This window comes from Phragmites australis, chromosome 10 (assembly GCF_958298935.1).
Source record: "Phragmites australis chromosome 10, lpPhrAust1.1, whole genome shotgun sequence".
In the NCBI taxonomy this organism is placed as follows: Eukaryota; Viridiplantae; Streptophyta; class Magnoliopsida; order Poales; family Poaceae; genus Phragmites; species Phragmites australis.
This window is the reverse complement of record NC_084930.1, coordinates 5,186,060-5,209,842: the sequence shown is the minus strand read 5'-3', so window position 1 is coordinate 5,209,842 and position 23,783 is coordinate 5,186,060. Positions and strand designations below refer to the sequence as shown.

Below are 23,783 nucleotides of genomic sequence, written 5' to 3'. Positions count from 1 at the left end.
TGTCCTAGTGTGTTACTACATACGCAACAACAAATATTTGAAGTCTCTAACCGTACTTTACCATATTAAACTCAAATTTGAACTATTTTCATGTCTGTAATTTTACTTTATCGGAGGGTAACGATATGATAAAAAAACTCGTCGAATTTCGGACAACATATTAATCCATGATCATCTGTCCTCTAGAGGTTGGTCCAAGTAGGTAGGATGGAAAATTGTCGGAAATTTTGGAGTCTCGAGCCGTACTTTACCATATTAAACTCAAATTTTGAACGGATTTCGTGGCTGTAATTTAAACTTTTTCGGAGGTAATGAAATGACCAAAAATTTGTGGAATTTCGGATGAAATATCAATCCTTGAGCACGTGACCTATAGAGGTTGGTACAAGTAGGTAGGAACTAATCTGAGGCTATCATATTTATGGCAATCACACTGTCAGGATTGTGCCACGAAAATGTCGCCCTTCAAAGAATGAAGCTGGGGAAGTGCTTGCAATATGTATTTCCTGACGGGAAAAATAAGTGAATGTATTTCTTTAGCTTAAAAATTCGTAAAGTTAGAGTTACTGTATGGATGAGCCATCTTATTTATGTTTTATTTTTTTAGATCTTGTTTATGTTTTGTACTATAAATACATACTTTATAGGATCAAGATGTCTAAGAGGAGTAAATTGGATTCTAAATCTGTTTCTAAACTTAAACCTGTTGCAATGAAATGTAACAACACCTAAATATGCACCAGTTTTTAGGTGAATCACAAGAAAGCTCAATCAAGCAACATCCCTATTCTAGCAAAGCAATATTGTAAAGAAAATTGAAAGGATGTAAATATGGAATTTTAAATACTAGAAGTAAATTGCTTAAAAGTAAAGACATGATAGAGATACTCGGTTTTTTCTCGAGGTGATGAGGAGTTGACGCTCCTCCCTGGTCTTTATTGGAGCACCCGCTGTAGCGAAAATGGCTCTTAGGTCATAATCATGATTTTGGTGATTAATGACAATATAGTCATTATGACTAATATGGTTGCCAAGAATTTATGTTAGTAGGTCTTATGGATGCAATACATTAAGAAGTCACTACAATCGGGACAAAGTTTGATTGAATTAGAGAAGTTCCAGGAAAAATGACAATGCCGGATGGTTCGGCGCAAAGGGCTTTGTATACGTCGAAGCATTTCAGTTCACGACACTTCTGCATGCCGAATAGTCTGGTGACATGAAGATGTGCACGTCGGAGTATTTCCAAAGGAAGATGTTCTGCAATGCAATAGACCGAATAGTCGAGCACTTTGGGATGAACACGCGTGGATAGTACGCCAGAGCAGTTCTTGCAGAGAGGGATTGCAGCTATGGAAAAATAAAAATCAAGACACCGGATGGTTCCGCGTACTGAAGATCATCACGCCGGAGTGTTTCTGCATAGAAGAATAAATCAAACAACACATCGAATGGTCCGACGATGAAGCAAGGCAATGTCGGAGTATTTTATACCTAGAAGATGAAGTGGCTCGTGTGGCAGAAGAAGTTACGCTGGATGTTCCGTCGTTAGAGATGAAGGTACACCAGAATGTCCAGTGTTCACAAAGGTTTGAATAGGGTTCTAACGGCTAGTTTTTGAGGTTGCACATATCGGATGTTCCGGTGCTTGTACCACTGTCTACACCAGACCATCTGGTCTTCACAGTGCATTTGAGTCGTTGGGGCAACGACTAGTCAATGGGGCTGAGGCTATAAATACCCATTAACTCAATCACTTTGGTTTGATTAGAAACTCTTGAGCACTGAGATACGACAAATAGCTCATGTTGCATCTCTCTTAATAGCGCGGCATACCTATACTCAAATTCAAATGTAAAACTCGTTTGAACCAATTTGAGCATTTGAATACCTTCAAGTACCGCTTCTTTTTTTTTTCAAACCTTGAGGGTTGCCAACTTCTATATCGTATTTACTCCATCTCTTCTTGATTCTTCAAGTGACTGATGCGAATAATCCATGGCTTCTCATAGCCTCGCATGGTATTTGCGCAAACCCTTCACTCACTCTTCATCACCACCTTGGTCCTTTGGCGCCAGAACATTTGCTTGCTTTTCACCACCGGATGATCCGTCGCAGCCGAGTCTTGCTTGCCCTTCATTATCTTGCCATAGAAAATTATTTTGTATCTGACATCTTCAATAAATTCACTTTATTATATATGGAGTCCAATCTTGTTCTTCACTATTAACATATTGGATTTTAATTCAACTTATGCCTTCTTATATATTCTAACCCCAACTCACTTTTAAGCATAAAGCACACGGGCTAGTCCATAAAATTCTATCGATAATGGCATACCTTTAATTACTTGATCTCCACAAGTAACTTAGCATTCATACTTATCATCAATCTTATATGAATTTTTTCTTCTTCTTATGAGCATCACTAAGAGATCATTCATCTTGATACATATGTCTCCTCCATGCATCATATATGGAACAACTTACTAACAAACCCAGCAACATTGTTAGTCCATAGATATTTTAGGTTATCAAAACTAGTTTTAATAGTATCAAACATCACAAAGATTTTGATGTTAGTAGAACTAAATATGTATAAAGCAACCCCCCCCCCCCCACAATCTATGATATGTTAATGAATCTTGAATATCATTGCATACATTATCTATCTCAAATTTTGGATGAAGTTTCCTTTATACATATGAAGCAAGCATGAAAAAGTAAATATGAAAATGAATATTCTCATGCAAAGAGAAAACTTTTCAAAAACAAAGGAGTTGCATGATTTTGCTTTTAAAACTGAGTTGCATGATTTTGCTTTTAAAAACTCCCTAATTAACATTCTCTTTACATACAAAAAATATCTATTACAAATTTCCCCTATGAGCAATAATTCTTCCCCATAAGCAAAACCCTCTTACATATAAAATCTAGTCTAAATTTTCCTCCAATTGACATCAATGCTAAAATAGAATCATTGAAACGAATTCTACTCCAATTGACGTCAAATTGACAAGAATCATGAAGGACTTGCTAAAAAGAGAAATTTCCCAAAAATATTTCGATTGTCAAAAGAAAATTCTCTCAAAAGAATATTAGCTCTATCCCGCAAAAGAAATCATCAAAAGTTAGTGCAAGACCATGTATAGTATGAACTCCACATGATATGTGCATTTCTCATAATTTGAGTTCAACCAAATACACTTATCTATTTATAAACCGTATGAGAAGAACAAGCTATATAATAGGTCAAATGGTTTTAAAGAGATGCTAAAAGAGATTTCAAATATACCAATTGAAAGAAATACCAATTGAAATAGATGCCAATTGAAACAAATTTAGTTTAAAGATGAGTCAAGCATGAGTTTGAGATTAGGCACAAAATTGAACATAGCAAAAATAGTTGACAGTATAACGAATATCTCGTTTAGCACAAAATATCAACATCTCATAAGCATACATGTTCAATGAGGCCAAACAAACCAGACTAAAAACCTTAAGCAAAAGATTTTTATGATTTTTATCAATATTGTATATAGAAGCAACTCAAGCATTTGATATGATTTTTTTTTTTTGCATATTTGGGATTGAATGAATCATAAACATGAATATAAAGTTTCCACAAAAATATGCTACTTCAAATTTGTCATATTTGCAATAAAGAGGTTTTTAAGCACTTGCAAGAAAAATACATTTTCGCAAGTCATTTTGATGCTATGATGCAATATTGAAACTTATGTAGATTGCATAGATTTAGAGCAAGTTACTTGATCTTAGTGACTTGTTCATCTTGGACACTTGTTCGTGTTTACTTAGCATTATTTTGATACGATCCTTCCTTTTGATTCCAATTCAAGTTGAAGAAGACGATCTTTTTTATAAATACTAATTGAAATAGTGACATTCTTCATGAAAATCCAATTGAAATGATCTTCTATTTGGAAGAATCTTCATTATGATTAACCTAAGCTTCCAATGCATCTCCATTGTACTTAAACTCATTTAAGTATAATTTGATCTCCAAACTCATTAGGTTCAAATAGGTTATCAAAACTCATCATACAGAGAAAACTCTTCAATAGGTGGTGCATATGAAATAGATACCAATTGAAAAATATATACCAATTAAAAACAAATAAAAATACTATGCACCTTTTAGTCATTAAAAACACTTGAGGGAGGCTTACTCTATAACTTGGATCAAAGAAGACAAACATGCTATAGATTTAACATTTAAGTCAAACAAGCATACTCTTTATTTTCAAAATAAAAAAGAATAATTTAGATAAAATAGCATATAAGACTTGAAGATACCACATGAAAGACAAAATACTAATAATAATGTCCAAATTACATATAAGACCAAAAGATTAACAAATGATCATTCACAAAGTTCAACAAATGAACTTAGTGAAGATTGAGCATATAAAGATATGAAGAAGTTCTAAACAAACTTATCTCAAGCAAATATATGGATAATAATTCAAGCATTGAGATAGCAAGCTTCTAAAAACTCTAAAAGGAAAGTTTCTTTGAAGAAACTAATATCCCTATCAGGGGAGTTAAATAAATTCTTTCACACAGAAAGAAATTATTTGGAAGCAACACTTGAAACAAAGATGATCAACAAGTATTACCACTTGTATTACTACCAATTGTAAGAAAAAAATGGTATATGGAGATACTACAAGATGATAATTGCAATAAGACATAGATCAACTTTTTTTACAGAAGCATGGGGAGAAGGATTTTAAAAATTAAACCTCATGCTTCAAAATATTCTTCACAAAATCAACTATTACAAGTAAACACATAAAATCTATTATTGATTTGATCCGAATGCGAGAAAGATTCAAATTAAAATCTTAAGATTAAGATATCACTAGAGAAGTACCAAGAATCCCAAGTTTCAATTTAAGATCAAATATGAATTAATTAATGGATTCTTGCAAAATTAAGTTTTATATGAGTTTGACATATCACATAGATACTAGATAAGCAATGATATCAATTTTAAGTGGTATTACTTCACACTTTATGAGTATTTAAGATGCACAAAATATAATACTCCCCATAATGTGCTATTCAATTAATTTCTATATAAGAGCCAAAATAGAATTCAATAAGATGGATAAAATCAAATAAGACTCTACAAACAAACAATCAACAAATGAGTGTGCAATGCATCCTACTCATCATAGTTATATGACTTACACATACTAGTTGATAAGAGAAGCTAGAAGCACCATAAATAAATTATAGCATATTTAGCAAGCAATCAAGACATGTATAGATACAAAATATAGACATAACCAGATTGCAATCATGTCTACACATGTTAGGATAAGCATAAACTCAAAAACAAGTATAGATACAAAACATATACATACAAAGAGCTAGAAACTATCAAAATATGGAATTTTCGGATACAACCCGAAACTTCCGAGTTCTGGAGCACTCAGATATTCCGGCCTGACTCGGAACCTCTGAGTTCTGAAGCACTTGAATACTCCAGCTTGACCCGGAACCTCCAAGTTATGGAATTTTCTAGAAAATTGTGTAAAAAAAAATCTAACACAATGAACAAGAATATAAATTTAAGGTATTGTGATAGAATGTTACTATCGAGGGTAAATTCCTGACAGTGATGCTGGACAATGGGTATGTGATCGGTGTTCCGGGTGTGCCTATAGAATGTGTGTGTGTTCACTGCTCAAGGACACCAAAATTATCCAGGTTCAGGCACCTCGTGAGGTAATAGCCCTACATCCTATGTATTCTTCTTCATCCTTCTTTTTTCACAGAAGATATCCCCCTTTATATTCTAGGGAAAGAAGTCTTACAAGTGGACCCAACCAGCAGACCCATACCTATCCTAAGAGATGATATAAGCAATCATCACAAGCCTACATTCGTTGTGCCTGCCCTGGGCCCCTGCGGCGGTCGTCCCATCCATCGGTTGCACCCCCATTTGTCACGCCCGAAGTGCTCGGCCTGCCTTGTCCTATCGCAGGCTTCCCACACGCGTCTGTTGCGCCTCTATCACGTCTGTGCACCCGTCCCGCAATAATTAATGTCTGCGGGATGGGATAAGGTAACTCTGCGCCGACCCTGCCGCCTCAGCTGGAGTGGATTGTCTGGGGAAGGAAAATGGTGTGAGTGGTGGCATTAAATGAGATTTTACTGGCCTAGACGAGTACCTGACTGGTCGTGGGGAACCCTGTGGAGGCCCTGGTCGTGGTCACGCTGGCGTCGACTAGTCGCGCAGGGGTCATAGGTCGAAGATCGAAAGCGAATACTGCCCCATAGCTGATCGATGTGGGCCATCCTGGTGGAGGACCCCTATATTTTTTATATCGACAGTTACATTGGATAGATAGTAAATATATTTTCATATAACTCGACTCTTTAAACAATTAGATAGCTCTTCAAATAAATAGTCAAGTCTCCAATGCCAATTCTCATTGAAATCCTTGAGGATATTCATTACACAAAGAGACTAAACACAAATTTTACTTGAAGAAATATTAGTCTCAAATTGGAGACTTGGCTATTTGCTTCATAGCAAAATAGGGTAATACTTAGAAAGCAAATTGATGCACTTTTGTGAGCAAATTAGTGCAATATTTAGGAGCAAATATTTACATATTGGATAGCGAATTGAGCACCAACACAATAGATTATGGTCATGCTGCAGTACCTACTCCACATCCACCCATCGTCCATCATCACGGACTCCCCTCCAGCACCCCTCGTTCCTCCTCCTCGCACAAGGCCAGTGGCTCCTCTAGCATGTATAAGTCATCATCACGGTCGAGCCGCACCACTAAAGCTATTCATGTGATGGGCACAAGGACCAACAGAGCCACCTCCACTGGCGCAAAAGAAATTGGCTGGAGACCAGCGCAAATAGCAAGGCCTCATAGTTAGGGGCCCCGCTTGGGGTTGATCTGTCGCCCTCCTCGCCAACCGCCGCTTGTTCGGCCAAAATTGTGTTGCTAACAACTATGCTCCATGGCCACTCAAAGCTATTTGGCTCGCTCATTGGAGCACCGCAAAAACTTTTTGCAGAGAGAGAGAGAGAGAGAGAGAGAGAGAGAGAGAGAGAGAGAGAGAGAGAGAGAGAGAGAGAGAGAGAGAGATTTAGGGGAGGTCCTGCTATTTGTAGAGGATAAGAATGGATGTGGGACCTATGTAGCGAACATGATACTTTTAGGATATGTATGTGATTTTGATGATTAATGATAACATAGTCAATATGACTAACATGTTTGTCAAATATATGCTTTAGTAGGTCTCATAATGTATGCAATACATGAATAAGCCACCAAGCGGAACTCAAGAAAGATTGAATTGGGCGAGTTCAGAAAATATTGCACTCACTGGATGGTCCGATACTCAGGAATTTTTACACGCGCGGAGTGTTTTGACTCATAAGAGGTCCTTCTAGTCTACACGCCGAATATTCCAGCATTGAGGTGGGGAAAACACTGGAGCATTTTGTAGGAGATGTTGCAATGGCTTGTCAGGTGTGGTTGTATACACCGAATGGTTCGGTGATTAGAGGATCTACACGTCGAACAAATGCATAATAAGAAGTGACCTAGTTGGCTCAAGTCTACACACCAGATAGTTCAACGATAAAGTTCAAGATAGCATGAGAACATTCGGTGTTAACAATGGTTTTGAGTGTGGTTGTAGCAAACATGATACTTTTAGTGTATTTATGTGATTTTGATGATTAATAACAATATAGTTAATATGTTTATCAAGTATGTATCTTAGTATATCTTATGGATGTAATACATGAAGAAACCACCAAAACGGAACAAAGATTGGATTGAACTGAACATGTCCTAGAAAAATTATTAACGCCGAATAGTACGGTGCTCAATAAATTATACATGTCAGAGTGTTTTGATTCAGAAGAGAAAATTCAAGACTACAATAGATAGTCCGACATTAGGGCACTAAGTACATCTCATAAATCTCGCTTAGTTCGGGTGTGTCGTCGTGTGTTAGTGTATGTGCTACGCTTAGTCAACTAAGTCAGGTTAATTTGGTCTTCGTAAGCATAGAAATGATCAGCATAGTAGTGTTTGATGTTGTGTATCAATGTTGGTTGTGGTTGTAACGTGTACCACAGTACTACTACCAACGCAATAAAAACCATTTTTATATACACATGTGTGATTTGTTTTTGTTCAAAAATACATATATGTGATTTGTGATATTTTTTCAAATATGTATCTACCCAAAGTATACTAAAAGTGGAACTAGAAAAAAAATAAAAACTACGGGCTTATTTAAAACGGTGGGTAGGATTAGGATCTTTAGAACTCAATTTGACTTTATAAAATTACGTAGTAGAGCAATATACTCTTCCAAATAGACCTTTAAAACTAATAAGTTCAATGCTTGGCCTTCCAATCGGGACTCGACTTCTAGGTAAATGGTACCAATGCCACTGCCATCTAAACAAGACATTTTTGCAATCGAAAAAAACGCCACAAATATACAGACAATCATTTGTGCCACGTCGCATTAGGCGAGTGTGGGAAATGTCAAGAAAAATTGAGAGCATGAACATTACCTGCCGCAAAAAAGAAAACATTATCTAAAATTAATTGAAGACCTAGCCTAAAATCTTGCTCACAAATGTTTAAGAGGCAAAAACGCGAGGCCCAGAAGGGTGCTGAGGCGAAAGGGAAAGGGACAGGGGCCTAGGGCATTCGTTGCTTAGTGATCTCAAATGCTCGTGGGGAGATCTTGGTACGTATTTGGAGCAACAGGCGCTGACTCACAGGTTCCTTATAGAATGTATTATATTTAACGCCATGAATTTTTGTATTGCACTTTTTGTAAAGCTAAAACAAATTGTTATGAGTCTTTTTATACTCAAGCTAGTTCATAGCCATTATAATTCCTTAAAATGTTATGAGAATTCTTATTGAATCCCTGCATCGAAGCTAGCATAGAATACTACTGCAACAGCGGAACTATACCACTGAAGTTGCCTCAAGGGTCATATTGGTTGTGCTTAAAAGAAGCGAATGAAAGACATGCTAAATTTGACATGCCAACTTGGTTTTTTTAAACACGGGTACAATTCGTAGATGTATTTATATATTTATTGTAGGAACGAGAATAATAATGAGTGAGAGGTGAATAGGTGTCTCAACAAATTTCTTTCGAAATAGATGATCTTTTCTTATTTCTCACCTAACGCATCTCAAAACGCTCAAGCGCAAGCAAAAGAATTAGAGAGACAAAGCAAAAAGTCTAGTTTTATGGCAACATGACTCCACGAATGAAATATAAACCATAAGTTCTATTCAAGATCATTTTATGTGTCTTTATGCACAAAAACTCGCAACTTTCAAAGAAACTAGAGAAGATAGACTCCGGACAAGATTATCCTCCAAGATGATAGTCTAGTGGTAAGGGGACTCAAGACTCGCTCAAATATATGAGTATATGAGTGTTTAAGTCACTAGCATCAAGAAAAATAACTCTGCAAAGGTGAAAAACTGTAGCTCAAAAAAAGATCACCGAGTAAAGAATCTCTCCAAGTTGATGATCTAGAGACAAGAGTACTCAAGACCCATGAGTATACACTCGTATGTGAGTTTTTATGCATCTAGCAACAAGAAGAATGACCTCACAAAGTGCTAAAATTTTAACCCAAAAATCAAAACGAAAATCAAAACCGAAAAACTTGCAAACTTGCAAGGGAACTAATAGAGGGAAACTAGAAGGAGGGGAATTCAAGCATATGCAAAAAATATAAACTTCATTACTCAAAGAGACCAACCCTATATTAGACGGATTACAAAGATTTATCTCTCAAAACTCTCACATATTACATAAGCTAAGCACTTATCATTCTCTGCTCTAAAACCTTAGCTCTAAGGCTCTCAAATGTGTGGCACAAGGGGGCTCAAGTGGATGGTTCAAAACTCTCTCTAGCTCTATCCCTTTATTTATAGGACTAGAAAACTTGGTCCTTAAATTTTCTAACTTTTTCTAAAATACCTCTCTCTTGTAGTGCACTCCTACCTACCACCGAATGTATTTTGGTTTATTTTCTTCTCCATTCATCGGACGGCCGCAGCGCCTTCACGACTTAGCTTCGCCTCGACGCAAGCTTCGCGATGGTACCACATACTCCTCCAGTCTTCCCACGGTTTTGAGACCAAACCGTGAAACCGTATGCACGCTTCTCAAAGTGTGACTCACCGCCTTGCTTACACCTTAAGCAAACGCTTCGATGTCGACACGTGTACTCCGTTATGCGATCCTAACCGTCAGCAAGTCTCTCCCGCTCCCGATCCTTCGAGTCATCTTGTCACTTACACCGGCATTCTCTTTGCTTGACTTTGTCAATACACCGTCTCCATCCGCCTTCAATGTTTTGCTTAACCTCCACGTATTCAGTTAGGATCACCCTTGACTCCGTCCAACCTCTTTGATTGTCTGGCACCAAGCACTCTGCTTGATCCCGATCATCCCGCCGTCGACCGTCCATCCCGCCGTCGACCGTCAAGTTACATCCATCACCTACACACTATGAAACAAGCAAACATATATCTCTAACTCTAATTCTAATTAGTTCATAATCAATATGCTCAAATAAAATTTCAAATCAATTAAAATCACATCAAAACTCATGCAAAACCGAAGATCATCAAACCAAATAAATGACAATGTCAATCACTCATCACAAGAAAACTAAGACACATTTAAAATTAGTTTCTCACTCACACTATCACACATATAGACTCACACAATATCTATCGAAGACCGAAAATGTGGAGTTTCAAGATTGATGAAGTTATCACATACGCTTCGTCGTTGATAAGTATATCATCTATTACTGAAAGAAAATTCTGTCTTGGTGAAACACTTAGAAGCAACTCACCATTTGATTAATTTTTTTTCTAAAGATGAACAAAACGACCAAATAAAGACAGCTAAATTCTGGCATCGATTTGAAAGTCGCCGAATTTCAGCAACAAGAGCTTTAGCTCTCATGAGCAATCGAGCATCAAACCAAACAGGCTCCGAGGTATCGTGAGCATGGGATTCTAGATCGGACGGTTGGAACGGCATCGCCCGCACATTACCACGTTACCGTCACTGCACCACCGCCCCGCGAGGAAAACGAACACGATGCGGTGACCCCGCGCCGCTCCCCTGCCGCCGGAGCCGCCGTGCTCTCCCATGGCACGATGCCCACACCGAAGCTCCCTCCCCTCGGCCGCCGCCGCGCCCCACCTCACCGAAGTCATCCGCCTTCTCGACTCCCACGACCTCCCCGCCGCCGCGCGCCTCGCCGCTGCCTTCTCCTCCGCCGTCTCCCTCGCCGCCGTCCTCCTCCGCCGCCCGCCTCCTATACTCGGCTACTGCATCCACGCCCGCGCCGCGCGGTCGGGGCTCCTCGCCGACCGCTACCTCGCCAACGCGCTGCTCGCCTTGTACGTCCGCCTCCCGGGTCACCTGCCCCACGCGCTCAGGGCGTTCGACGACCTGCCCCGCCGCGACGTCGTCGCGCACTCGTCCATCCTCGCGGCGTTCCTCCGCGCGGGTCACCCCCGGCGTGCGCTCCTCTCCCTGAAGTCCATGGTCGCCGGCGCGGACGGCGTCTCGCCCACTGCCCACGCGCTCTCCGCTGCCGCCAAGGCCTGCGCCGTGCTCCGCGATCGCTGCGCCGGAGCCTGCGTCCACGGGACTGTAGTCGTCCGCGGGTTTGCGGACGACGGCGTCTTGCTGAGCGCGCTCGTCGACATGTACGGACACGCGGGTGCGCCGGGGGACGCGCGGAGGGCGTTCGAGGAAATGCGCGCCCCGGACGGGATATGCTACACGTCCCTGATATCGGCGTTCGTACGGAATGACAGGTTCGAGGAGGCCCTGCGTTGGTTCCGGGCTATGGTGGTGGCGAACGGGGTTTGGCCGGATGGCTGCACGTTTGGTTCGATGATGACGGCGCTGGGGAACTTGAAGAGGGTGAGGCACGGAAGAGAGGCACATGCTCAGGTCGTGACCCGCGGTCTGTGTGGGAACGTGGTCGTGGAGAGCAGCACGCTCGACATGTACGCCAAGTGCGGGATGATGGTCGATGCACGCAAGGTGTTCGACAGGATGAAGGTCCGGAACGCTGTTTCATGGTGCGCGTTGCTCGGAGGGTATTGCCAGAGCGGGGAGCATGAAGAAGTTCTTTCTTTGTTTCGGCAGATGGATAAGGAGGATGATGACTGGTATAGCTTGGGGACTCTTCTGCGGTCTTGTGCTGGCCTGTCTGCAGTAAAGCTAGGAAAAGAAATCCACTGCCGTTTTATGAGGATGAGAGGCTGCAGAGACGTCGTTGTTGAATCTGCACTCGTTGACCTGTACGCGAAATGTGGTGCGGTAGAATACGCTTACAAGGTTTTTGAAAGGAGCACTGTCCGTAACATGATTACTTGGAATGCCATGATTTGTGGTTTTGCTCAGAATGGCCATGGTGAGCAAGCCATCGATTTGTTCAATGAGATGGTCAGGGAAAGGGTCAGGCCCGACTACATCAGTTTCATTGGTGTTCTTTTTGCCTGTAGTCAAACTGGGATGGTTGAGCAAGGAAGGAACTATTTCAATTCGATGAGCAAGGAGTATGGCATTGCCCCTGGTATTGAACACTACAATTGCATGGTCGACCTCCTCAGTAGAGTAGAGCTTCTGGAAGAGGCTGAAGATCTGGTAAACAAGTCACCATTCAGGGATGACTCGTCCTTGTGGGCAGCAATCCTTGGTGCCTGTGCCACACATACTAACCCAGATGTAGCAGAAAGGGTTGCAAAGAAAATGATGGAATTGGAGCCTCAATACCACTTGAGCTACATTCTTCTTGAAAATGTTTACAGAACAATTGGGCGATGGGAAAATGCTGTGGAGGTCAGGAAGCTGATGAAATCGAGAAAGGTGAAGAAAGAACCAGGAATTAGCTGCATTGATGTAAACCGAAGCAAATTATACATGCCCAATGCTAACAAGGGACTTCAGAACTTGTAGTCTATGGGGACATGAGTACAGATGATGAAGTACAGTCCATAAAATTTCACGATTCCACAGATTGTTGGTGATTGTGATATCTGAATTAATGCTCATAAGTCATTTCTAAATCCTTGGGATGAATGCTAGCAGGTATTGTTCTGAAAAGGCTGTACTTTTATGAACTGCCATTGCAAACTAACACCAGCTGGCATCTTGAAAAATTCAATCCATCAATTGACTGATAGAAATCATGAGTGATCTGCTCTGCAAAGATAATAATATCTGGTTTACTGCATGTTAATGCGGTTGCAACCACAGAGACTATTAGAGGTGTCAGACTAGGATCGCCTGGCCTTGGCCACCATGGAGACAAAAGGGGTCTGTCAGTCAAGCTGTCCACAGCTATAGGCTTCTTTTTGCAAGGACGAGTACATTTTCCTGTGCCTGGTTTGGTGATCAGTTATTCATTTTTCATGTTTTTCACTATATCTTTGCTTTTAGGAAATAGCATGACTAGTTGCTGTCGAAGTATTTCTTTAGAGTTCAAGATGAATTACTCCAGTTATATTACTCCAACTGCTGAGACCTTTTAGGACAGAGCCTCAAACAGTTTAATTGTCATGTGTGAGGAGGGCCTTCGGGCCGGCGTGGCACTGTAGCACGCCTTTGGTATGCGGAATACTGAGGATTATATTACTTACCATCTCAAGTTCTCAACTGTTGTGTGGCAGAAAGAGATCATGTAGTTTTAGCCAGCAAGACGATCATATGGTAAGGAGCAGATAGCCATATGATGAATGTAATGGTTTACCTATTTTGTGTTTTGTGCTCATTGATACTAATGGTATTTGTAAATTCTGACAGCACATGTAGCTAATTAGGGGCCAGGATAAGTTCTCTGAACTGTAGATCAAAGTGGATGCTGTTTATCTCATGATCATCGAAATGATTTAATATACATTGTTTATTTTTTTTATCTACAGGTCCACTTGTATGATGCGCTCTGCTGGGACTAACCTGGTCACATCTATCGATGAGGAGCTTATACTCCATTCGTATTACAGTAGACAACAATTAGCGGTCGTCACTGCTTGCTGTAGCAGAATAAGAAGAGATCTTTTTTGAAAGGAAATAAGAGAGATCTTGGTACAAATCAACAATGACTATCATACATTATTTGCAAAATCAAGCTATGGTGGCACACACATGTCAGATGAAACTTCACATCAACAGATCCTTCCTGAGAGACCTAAAGATCTCTGAATGCCACTTGTTTTCCCAGTTGATGAACTTGTTGCTCCATAGGTACTCAAAAGAAAACCTAGAAAGACACTACTGGCTTACCTATTTCAATGATGCTTCACCGTAGATTTTACTGCCGCATTCTGGTTGTTAAGTTTTGGTCCTAGTTAGCTAGCAAACACATCTTGCCTGCAATCACCTGCAAGTGCAAGCTCATGTTTTCTTGTTTACCATGCTGACTTAAATTTTTTTGGTTCCCATTTCAGTGTCTCGTTTTATTTGCTTACTTCTACAAGGCACCATGGGGACATTGCAAGTTTTCAACTGTTCCACTTCCACCTGATGAGTAGCAGTGAAATTGGTGAAAGCTCTGCGCCTGTTCCCAGTACCTTCAATTTAGGACCGAGAGAGCCCCTCCTCCTGTAGTTTTGAGCTGTGGCTATGCGGATCTGGTGGTGTTGATGCTTATGCATCGTCACCGACACTCTCAGTGCCGGAGCAGAGGTAAGCAGTTTCATGCAACTACTGACTTAACGATCATGAAATTTCGTTTAGCTGATATACTCTTTTGACACGTGGACAAGTATCAATCTGAAGCGTGCGTGATGATCCCAATCTACATGATGGGAAGCATGTGCACGAATCAGCAAAGCGAAAAAACACACATTTTAATCTTCACCTTTTGTGCAGATCAAACTCTCTGTTGAGCTAAGCGCGAATATAATACTGCCCTTAATCCCTGCTTTTGTCTAAAATGATATAGAAAGAACAGCTGATTTGATCTGCCTAGGTACAGTACTTGGCCTTCTTAATCTGTTCTTTTCGGGACGATTGCTCGTACAGTCGTCGTACCATAATTTTCCTGTCGATGATTGCATAGGCTTCCGTACGTGATTAGCGCTGTGGACTTGGACGGATTACCTCTCTCCCCTGTCATGGGTGCCTGTTGAACTGGTTGCATCTGTTGTTGGGATTGGGAAACGGAGACCAGTACAGCGCCTGCCTGTCGTTTGTTGGATGGTCCGGGGTCTGCCCAATCTAGCGTGGTTCGTGTACTTTTTGTGTAAGGGCCTGTAGCATGCTTGAGTGGGTTGTAATACTTGCAGAAAGAGAGAGAAGGGGGCCAATATGCCTGCACCCAAGAGCAAGCAAGAACAGGATTCGGTCGGATGGACGAAGCAAGCCATGTGACAGCTCAGTGAGAAAGGTGCACATCTAGAACCTTTATTTCCGGGCCCTCGCAACGTTCTTTCCCTGCTCAAGCGACTGTTGGTCTTGCCGACAGATTTCGTCAGTCTTCAGACTTAACCAAGATTTTCAGCACTAATTGTGTGATGAAAATCCGGCTTACAGGAGATCAGGATTGAGACTTCTGCACTTGGAAGGAGTTCGTGTTAGCACTTGTACTTCCTGGATCGCCGGTTATAACATGTACAAACTGAACTGGACGTTGTTAATAAGCAATCTATTATATTAGTAATGGGCTAACAAAAGAAACCTCTTCTTTCGCTCTCAAAGCATATAAATTATCACATTAATTAAAAAAAGAAAACAAAATATCCTATGCATGTTTATAAATTACTCATCATTGCTATTACGAAAATAAACACAAAATGTCCCTATACATGCTTCTATATTATCCACATCTACCATTATTAAAAATAAGCCAAATGCTAGTAAAAAGAAACAACATAATTTGATTAATGCATAAGTTCATTGCGCCTTGTATGCATTTAGGAGTTTGAAGTTGCAATGCAAATGATCTTTTAAAATGCAATAGAAAAAAAATAGAAACATAACTCAATATCAGTAGTGTAAAAAGAAAGAAAAGGAGAAAGGATGTGACACAAGAGGATGACCGATCTATTTAAACAATGTAACATATTCTCTCTCTCTTGGACGATATAGACAGGCTGGTGGTTTGATTGGCCAACACTGTTGCATGCTCTGTAGCAGTGGAAGGGGGGTGTATGCGGTGTCGAACGGGAAGACGTCAAAACTAAGGATATCACAAAGCATAGTGGTGTTGAAGTGGGAGATGAGCTTATACACGTATCCAACGCTGGATGATAGAGGCGGATGCAATGAAAAAGAGAAGCCTAGCGACTCGTATGCTTACCGACATCAATAGAGATAAGGATCAGTAAAGAAGGATAGATGCGTTGCTGCATCGGGCTTGAACCCTTTAGCAAAAATGACCCTATTAGATAGTAATTATGATTTTAATGATTAATGATAATATAGTCATTGGGACTAACATGTTTGTCAAGAAGATATGTTAGTAGGTCTCATAGATGCAATACATCAGCTATCGCAGCCAGGACAAAGTTTGATTAAATTAGAGAAGTCCTAGGAGAATTGATCTCACCTGATAGTTCGGTTCAGAAAAGTTTGCATTCATCGTAGCTTTGTGTTCAGAGACTGTTAGCCTCACCGGAAAGTCTGGTGCTCTATGTGTTGAACTTACCGTAACATTTCTGACAAAGGAGAGAAGGCTGATGACCTCACCGGATAATCCGGTGATCTGCACTGGGTAACACCGGAGCATTTCATACAGAGAAGAATGCGAGTGTAGAAGACTGAAGATCAACCCATCGGAATGTTCGGTGCTTGGTTTGTGCACACCGAAGTATGGCGCTGGAGCATTTCTTGCAGAGGCGACTGCAAATGCTAAAGAATGAAGATTAACTCACCGGATACTCCGGTGATCACAGAGATGAATGCACCAGAGCATTTTACACAGAGAAAAAGTGGCATAGTCTGGCTCAAGATAACTAACTGGAAGGTCCGGTGATGGACTTAAAGGCATATTGGAATGTCTGGTCTCCACAGAGGTTTTGAGTGTTATTCTAACGGCTAGTTTCTAAGTTTATACTCACTAGATGATCCAGTTTTTGTACTACTGTTCTCACCGGTATCCGGTGTTAACAGCTTTTCTGAGTCGTTAGGAAAATAGCTAGTTGTCGGGTTTGAGGTTATAATACCCCTTCACTTAGTCATTTAAGGGTGTGGTATGCTGCTGGAGTCTAGAGGAAACTCATACACACTTGAGAAGACATCCAAGCCACCAAAATACTTAAAGTGATCATCCAAAGCAATTAAGCATAAGATTAGAGAGTATTTAGTGCTTATAGGCCTAAAGTGGGTTGTAGCTAGGTGCCGCAGCTTGAAGAAGAAATCAATGAGTGATCCTAGCTTGTACCGAGTGGTACATCGGTGTCTTAGAGTCTTGGTGACTCGTCGGTATCTTGGGCCTTGGTGGCTCAAACTTGTTGACCCTCCGACTTAGTTGAATGTATGATATGTCGTCTAGAGGGGGGTGAATAGACGTTTTCTAAAATTTAAAACTTTGCAGTTAATTAAACTATTCAGATAATCTAGGTCAACCCGGATACTCCGGGTTTGGAGGTTCCGGGTTTTGCCTGGATAGTCTGGATGAAACAGAAAACGAAGCCTATGAAATTCTAAGTAAATCTATTTGATGTCATGTGGTACCACAGATTCCTAAGGATGTATGAAGGTTTTAAAAGAATCACCTGCAGCTAAAAACACACAAACACGTAGATCGGGGAGGATCGCCCAAAAAACAACTGGGCAACAAAGAAATCAAATGAGACATGAATTTATTTTCTGAAGTTCAGATCAAATGATCCTACATCTCCGTTGAGGTGCTCACAAAGAGCTAGGTCTCTTTCAACCCTTATCCTCACTGAGCGACCACGAAGATCGAGCTCGGGGCTTACTCAACTTTTCTCTTTCCTTGTGGAGGCGATGATGACCTTCACAAACTTCCCGAGGCACTCCACAAGCTTGGATGCTCACCGGGTGATGCCTAACCGTCTGGGAGCTTCAATCTCCAAGAGTAAAGAACGCGAGCTGACGGCTTGTTGAACACCTAAAGTGCTCAAACAATGGATTTTTTCTCACTAGCACTCAATCACACTTTTCAAATCCCAACTTTCAAATCCTTGCAGGCCGAGCCTCCGCACTTATCGCACAGCCATGAGTCTGTCCAAAACCCAACCCGAAGGATCCGGATGAACACAGGACCCGGAGTATTCGGATCAACCTGAAGACTCCGAGTGAAACTTTTAGGCTCTAACCGAGACTCTTTGCTGGAGTATCGACCGGAGACTCCTGTTACCCTTAGTATCCGAGCTAACCCGGAGACTCCGGGTTGAACTCCAACCACAGACCAGAACCCTCTACCAAAGTATTGTCCAGAGACTCCGGGTCCTGACAATTTTTTAAAACATCAGGTGTTCGTAAAGTGATATGTGTCTCTCATCTTTGATCTAGAAGAGTTATTTGAGCACCGAGACAACTTCAAGTCAATCCAAACGTATTCCTCTTGATAGTACGGCGCACCTATACTCAAATTCAAAAATAAAATAAATTTAAATCTATTGAGTAACTATTTGCTGCTTCTCTTTTCTTTTTGAGGGACATAAAAGTCATTTTACTTCTTCAAATGGACTAATACCTGTCCAAAATCTCATTAGTCCCTTAATCATTTGTCATCAATTATCTAAAACCCATATAGAGGGACTAGATGTACTTTCATTGGTGTGGAGCGGAACGCGGAGACCTTTGCCTTGGTGGCTCAAGTTTTGAAGTGATCACGGCGGCAAGTGACTGGAAAAGAGGTTAGTAGTGAGACCTTGTCTTGGTGGCTAATCATGCTTGAGACCCTATCTTAGTGACTTGATAGCTCAAGAGCCGTGACCGGAAGAGACTTGACGATCAGGAGCATATCCTTTGTGGAGCTCCAACGTAGATTAGGGCTGACATTCATGTCATTGATACCATAAAATAAAACCCTTGTATCGAGTTTATCTCTCTACCTTATTTATGTTTTCACATTTACATACTTGCAATTACCTTGCTAGAGTAGGTTGAAATCATCTTAAGCGGTAGAGTAGACACACTAGATAAACTTAGAGCACATTTAAATACAAATTGATATAGATTTATCTTATGAAGTTGTTTGGAGCTAATTTATTTTAGGTTTCTAGTGTACTAATTTACCTTCCCCTCTTAGGACGTCATCATCTCTCACAACCCTGTAGCTTAAGGTTGTGGTATCAGCCAGACGATATAGCAAGACATAACATGTATATCACTATCACTTAGGCTGGAATCACAACCTCTAGCAATGACAATGAACGTCGATGAAACCATTGATCTGCATACAAGAGTGAATCAGTATAGGATAATATGGGCTCCGATGCACTGGGCATGAATCGTGTAGCTCCAAGGTTGCGCATTAGGAAGTTGATAGGGAAAAATGCAGTTTGTAAACCGCGCAGATGATGAAGCCCAAACAGATTGAAGTGTTGTTATAGTAGGCTTAGATTAGAATTATGTCTATCAAGAGTAGTTATAATAGTGACACGAAGAAGAATGATAGGAAGTTAAATCATAAAGCTATGATAATGCCAGCGGATTCTTTATAGTAGCCGTGCAACTGCGTTGCGCGGGCTACACGCTAGTTTATTTATATTTTTCAGCCTATCAGCTCAAGTAACTTGATGCAACTTGACGGTGAGTGTGACTGTGTGAGCATAGCAGAACATTACTTTCGACAACTTACTTGAAAGAGTAGTACAAAACAAGATGCTCAACTCCAGCTCGAAAGTCTCATGGCTCTCTGCCAGGCCAAAGAAAACTAACACATGGGGCCTTCTCTCTCATCTCTCTCTCACATCGTTGGAACCACCACGATCTGTACATTGTGCACATTTTCTCCATACATCCACCAATCAGACGCGTGCACTTTTACACAAAGTTGCACCAAAGCACATCTCGCTGGGGAGCTTTGCTTAAAGCATGCCAAGCCATTTTGGATTTAGCCATTCGCCCATGGCTGTTGGCCTGTTGCTGACTTGCTAGAAGGGGAAGCCGGTGCGGTGCAGGACTACTGCACGGTCGAGCGCCTAACAGGGTACACGGCAGCATCGTACTGTGGAGTGAGTGAGACTGAGCCACAGAGGGCCTTATACCAGCCGTAGTCATGGCAAGATCACCGACTACCTTACACGGTTACACCCCACTCTAGTGTGCAAGGTTGGCTCCCAGGCGCCCCGAGAAATGGGTCTCGCCGGCGGCATTGTCCGGAGAGTCTTCTCCAAGAACCCGTGCTCATCGGCCGGCGGCCGCGGCCACAGTGTGAGTGCCTTATCTCTTTCTCCCTCTCTGTCGTCGCCATCTTCAAGACATCAGATGTATATGTTCTTGCTGCTTCACTGTTTCTGTGGGGTACATTGTTCCAAGTACTAGATTAGTGCTATTGCAGTGGAGTACCAAAAAAAAAAAGAGGTAAAGATCACTCTTGACGCATAATCGGTGCTTGCCCACGAGGCTAATTTACTTTTGCATTACATGGTTTTGGTGCACATATGCTGTCTGAAAAATGGAGCTTGCAGTGTCAGTGAATTGACACTGTGCATGAACATTGTTGCAGGAGAAGGGCTCTGCTGATCACAGGAGAAGATGGAGCTCTCTCCGGCTGTACCTCTGCGGCGAGGAGATGAACGCAGGCCAAGAGGAAGAGGACGACGAGACGGTCTCCGTCAGGAGCTTCGAGACCTTCGTGATGCAGCAGCAGCCGCACATTCCGGTGGCTCAACCGAGCGAGGTGCACAACGCCAACTACCCTGGGGAGCCTGAAGATCAGGGGATCCCCAGCGAGCCCAGCCACGCCTGGGCCGGGAAAGAGGAAGCGGCAACGCTGATCCAATCTGCACTCAGAGGATTCATGGTCTGATCCTAGTTCGAAGTTTCCAATTATCACAAAGGAACAAGGGCCATTGTTAATGCAGGAACGATTTGTGTGCCGTTTGCTTAACCGCAGGCGAGGAGGCAGCTTCAGGAGTCGAGGAAACGCAAAGAAAGGGACGGCGCTGACGAGCCTAGGAGCCCCACTTCGGCGTCTGTTGCGGCGTCGTTGGAAGTCGAGGTAGCCGAGTCACTGAGCAACCTCCGGCTAAGCGAGGACAGTGCGTCGGTGCAGCAGCGGGCAAGCCAGAAGTCACGGCCGCCGCCAGTGTTCAGAGTCAAGGTACAGTATATTGCACGCACGAACTAGATTGTATTGCAGATTTGGATGCAATAAATTGAAAGGCATGAATGCATATGGTCTTGCCATTGTTGATGAATGCACCTGGGATTTGGTGTCAGGAGGACTGGGACGACAGCACGGTGAGCTCCAACGTGTCAAGGATGAGGATCCAGAGCAGGATCGAGGCGACGACGCGGCGCGAGAGAGCCCTCGCCTACGCCTTCTCGCAGCAGGTCGGTGGTGCGCGTTGCTACAGTTGTATCGTAAATCGAGTGTGTTGAGCTGATGGGTGGAATATCTTTCAGCTGAGGAGCTGCGGCGGCACGAAGAAGCGGTCGGCGCGGCCGGATCAGGCTGAGTTCAACATGGGGTGGAGCTGGCTGGAGCGGTGGATGGCGACGCGGCAGGCTGAGCCGGCCGACGACTGCATGAGCCGGAACGCCGACACTGGCTCGGCCACGGCCGGGCGGCGGGTGGTCGTCGTCAGGAGGCGGAACGACCTCGCCGTCGAGGAGAAGGAGAGCTGCGGGTCTAACGATGCGTCCGTCGTCAGCTTCGATGGCTCCAGCTTCGGCAGCCACAAGCCGGGAAGGAGTCGGCTCAAGGGCGCCAGGAACCTGCCGCGTCGCAAGGTGGCGTCGTCAGACCACCGCCTCCAAGCAAGATCACACAAGGTAGCTAGTTCATCTCTCCCCAGTTGTCGCCGTTATCTCGATGATGATTTTGAGCAATGCCATGAGCTGATGCGACGATTTGCCGGGCGATCTCATGTTGTGATAATGCAAGGTGAGAAAGAAAGGGCACCGGAGAGAGGAGCAGGCGCTGCAGAAGGATCAAGCCGAGACCGAGGGCGCCTACGACGCCTGCCAACCTCCGACGGATTACTGAGACGGACACAAAAGCATGCGACGATCTGTTGTACATATAGTATGCTTCGGATTTGCAACGCCGCCGCCGGAGCCGGATTGCAGTGCTTGTGGAACGTTCTCCAACCGGAACCGGAAACCATCTCAAGTAACTGACGATTTGTTTGGGTTTGTATGGTCTGAAAGACTGGTGAGTTCCTGTTGAGTCTACGTCTACTAGTTGTCCTATGTTGCGTCGGTCATGTAAAGTTCCTCGCTAAATGTCGGCTCAGATGTCGCTGTCCATAGCTCTGCTTCTACGCAGTGTGCCTCATCTTTTATTTGCGGACGATTCATTGATTTTGTTGAAGGACGGTGCAATGAACGCTAATCCGTTGCAACAAATTTTGGATGTGTATGAGGACTGTTTGGGGCAGAAAATAAATAAAGAGAAGTCCACAATCATGTTCAGTAAGAATACTCGCCAGTGTCGGCGCAAGAGATTATTTCCTATCTAACATCAATCACAACTTTCCTAAGTTGAGATTGCGTTTAAATTCTTTCAACTTATGAGTACATAGTGGCTTGGTAAATCCATCTGCGACTTGTTCTGTTGTGTGAATAAATCGAATATCCAAGAGTTTTTGCGCTACACATTCTCTGACAAAATGAAAATCTATCTCATTGTGTTTTGTCCTTGCATGAACATGGAATACTGGGTTGGCCGAGAGATAAGTAGCTCCAATATTATCACACCACAGCCGTGCAGCTTTGGGAGACTCAACACCTATTTCGCTGAGTATCGTCTGTACCCACATAACTTCAGCTGTTGCATTTGCCATAGCCTTGTACTCTGCCTCTGTGCTTAATCGTGACACAATAGGTTGTTTCCTAGCACTCCAGGAAATAAGGTTAGATCCAAAAAATACAGCGAAGCCTCCTGTAGATCTTCTATCATCTGAGCAACCAGCCCAATCTGCATCAGAAAAAGCACTCACAAGAACAGAAGGAGACTTTATTATCTTTAGTCCAATACCAACAGTATGTTTAAGATATCTCAAGATCCTCTTGACTGCTGTCCAATGAACTGTAGTAGGAGAGTGCAGAAATTGACACACCTTATTGACTGGAAAAGCAAGATCAGGTCGAGTCAAAGTCAAGTATTGTAGAGCACCTACAACACTTCTATATTTTGTTGCATCTTCGCAATCTAATGCTTCTCCTTCAAAGGCTGACAATTTTTCTGAGGTTGAAAGTGGTGTGCTAACAGGTTTACAGTTCATCATCCCGGCTTTCTTTAAGATATCGGCAGCATATTTTTCTTGAGTCAATAATATATCATCATGTATCCTTTTTACTTCAATACCTAAAAAATAACTGAGATCACCAAGATCCTTTAGTGCAAACTCTTGTTTGAGATCCTGTAGTAGAGCTGAGGTTGCCTCTTGTGAAGAACTTGCTACAATTATATCATCCACATAGATAAGAATAAAAACAATCACATTTCCCTTACTGTAGAAAAATAGAGAGGTGTCTCCCTTAGATGGCCGAAAACTGAGACTTTGAAGTTTCATGCTTAATCTGGAATACCAAGCTCGTGGT

At 42.2% G+C, this 23,783-nt stretch overlaps 2 protein-coding genes across 6 annotated transcripts; both read left to right on the top strand.

Moving 5' to 3' along the window:
• The first annotated feature begins 10,988 nt into the window (after positions 1–10,988).
• LOC133883410 (pentatricopeptide repeat-containing protein At1g03540) lies at positions 10,989–15,773 on the top strand. 5 transcript variants are annotated; one of them, XM_062322732.1, is made up of 6 exons: positions 10,989–13,184; positions 14,018–14,339; positions 14,543–14,780; positions 14,967–15,066; positions 15,157–15,483; positions 15,630–15,773. In XM_062322732.1, exon 1 carries the CDS (start codon positions 11,226–11,228, stop codon positions 13,050–13,052), a length of 1,827 nt encoding a protein of 608 aa, XP_062178716.1. In that variant the 5' UTR covers positions 10,989–11,225; the 3' UTR covers positions 13,053–13,184; positions 14,018–14,339; positions 14,543–14,780; positions 14,967–15,066; positions 15,157–15,483; positions 15,630–15,773. The 5 variants fall into 5 exon arrangements, with proteins under 5 accessions (XP_062178716.1, XP_062178715.1, XP_062178717.1 ...); XM_062322731.1 differs by having other exon boundaries at positions 15,562–15,773; XM_062322733.1 differs by having other exon boundaries at positions 14,573–14,780; positions 15,157–15,773.
• Positions 15,774–20,074: 4,301 nt separating this feature from the next.
• LOC133930424 (protein IQ-DOMAIN 33-like) lies at positions 20,075–22,640 on the top strand. The gene is made up of 6 exons (XM_062377067.1): positions 20,075–20,444; positions 20,740–21,036; positions 21,130–21,336; positions 21,456–21,569; positions 21,642–22,010; positions 22,123–22,640. The coding sequence occupies exons 1-6, from the start codon at positions 20,367–20,369 to the stop codon at positions 22,222–22,224; spliced, it is 1,167 nt and encodes a 388-aa protein (XP_062233051.1). The 5' UTR covers positions 20,075–20,366; the 3' UTR covers positions 22,225–22,640.
• Positions 22,641–23,783: the final 1,143 nt, after the last annotated feature.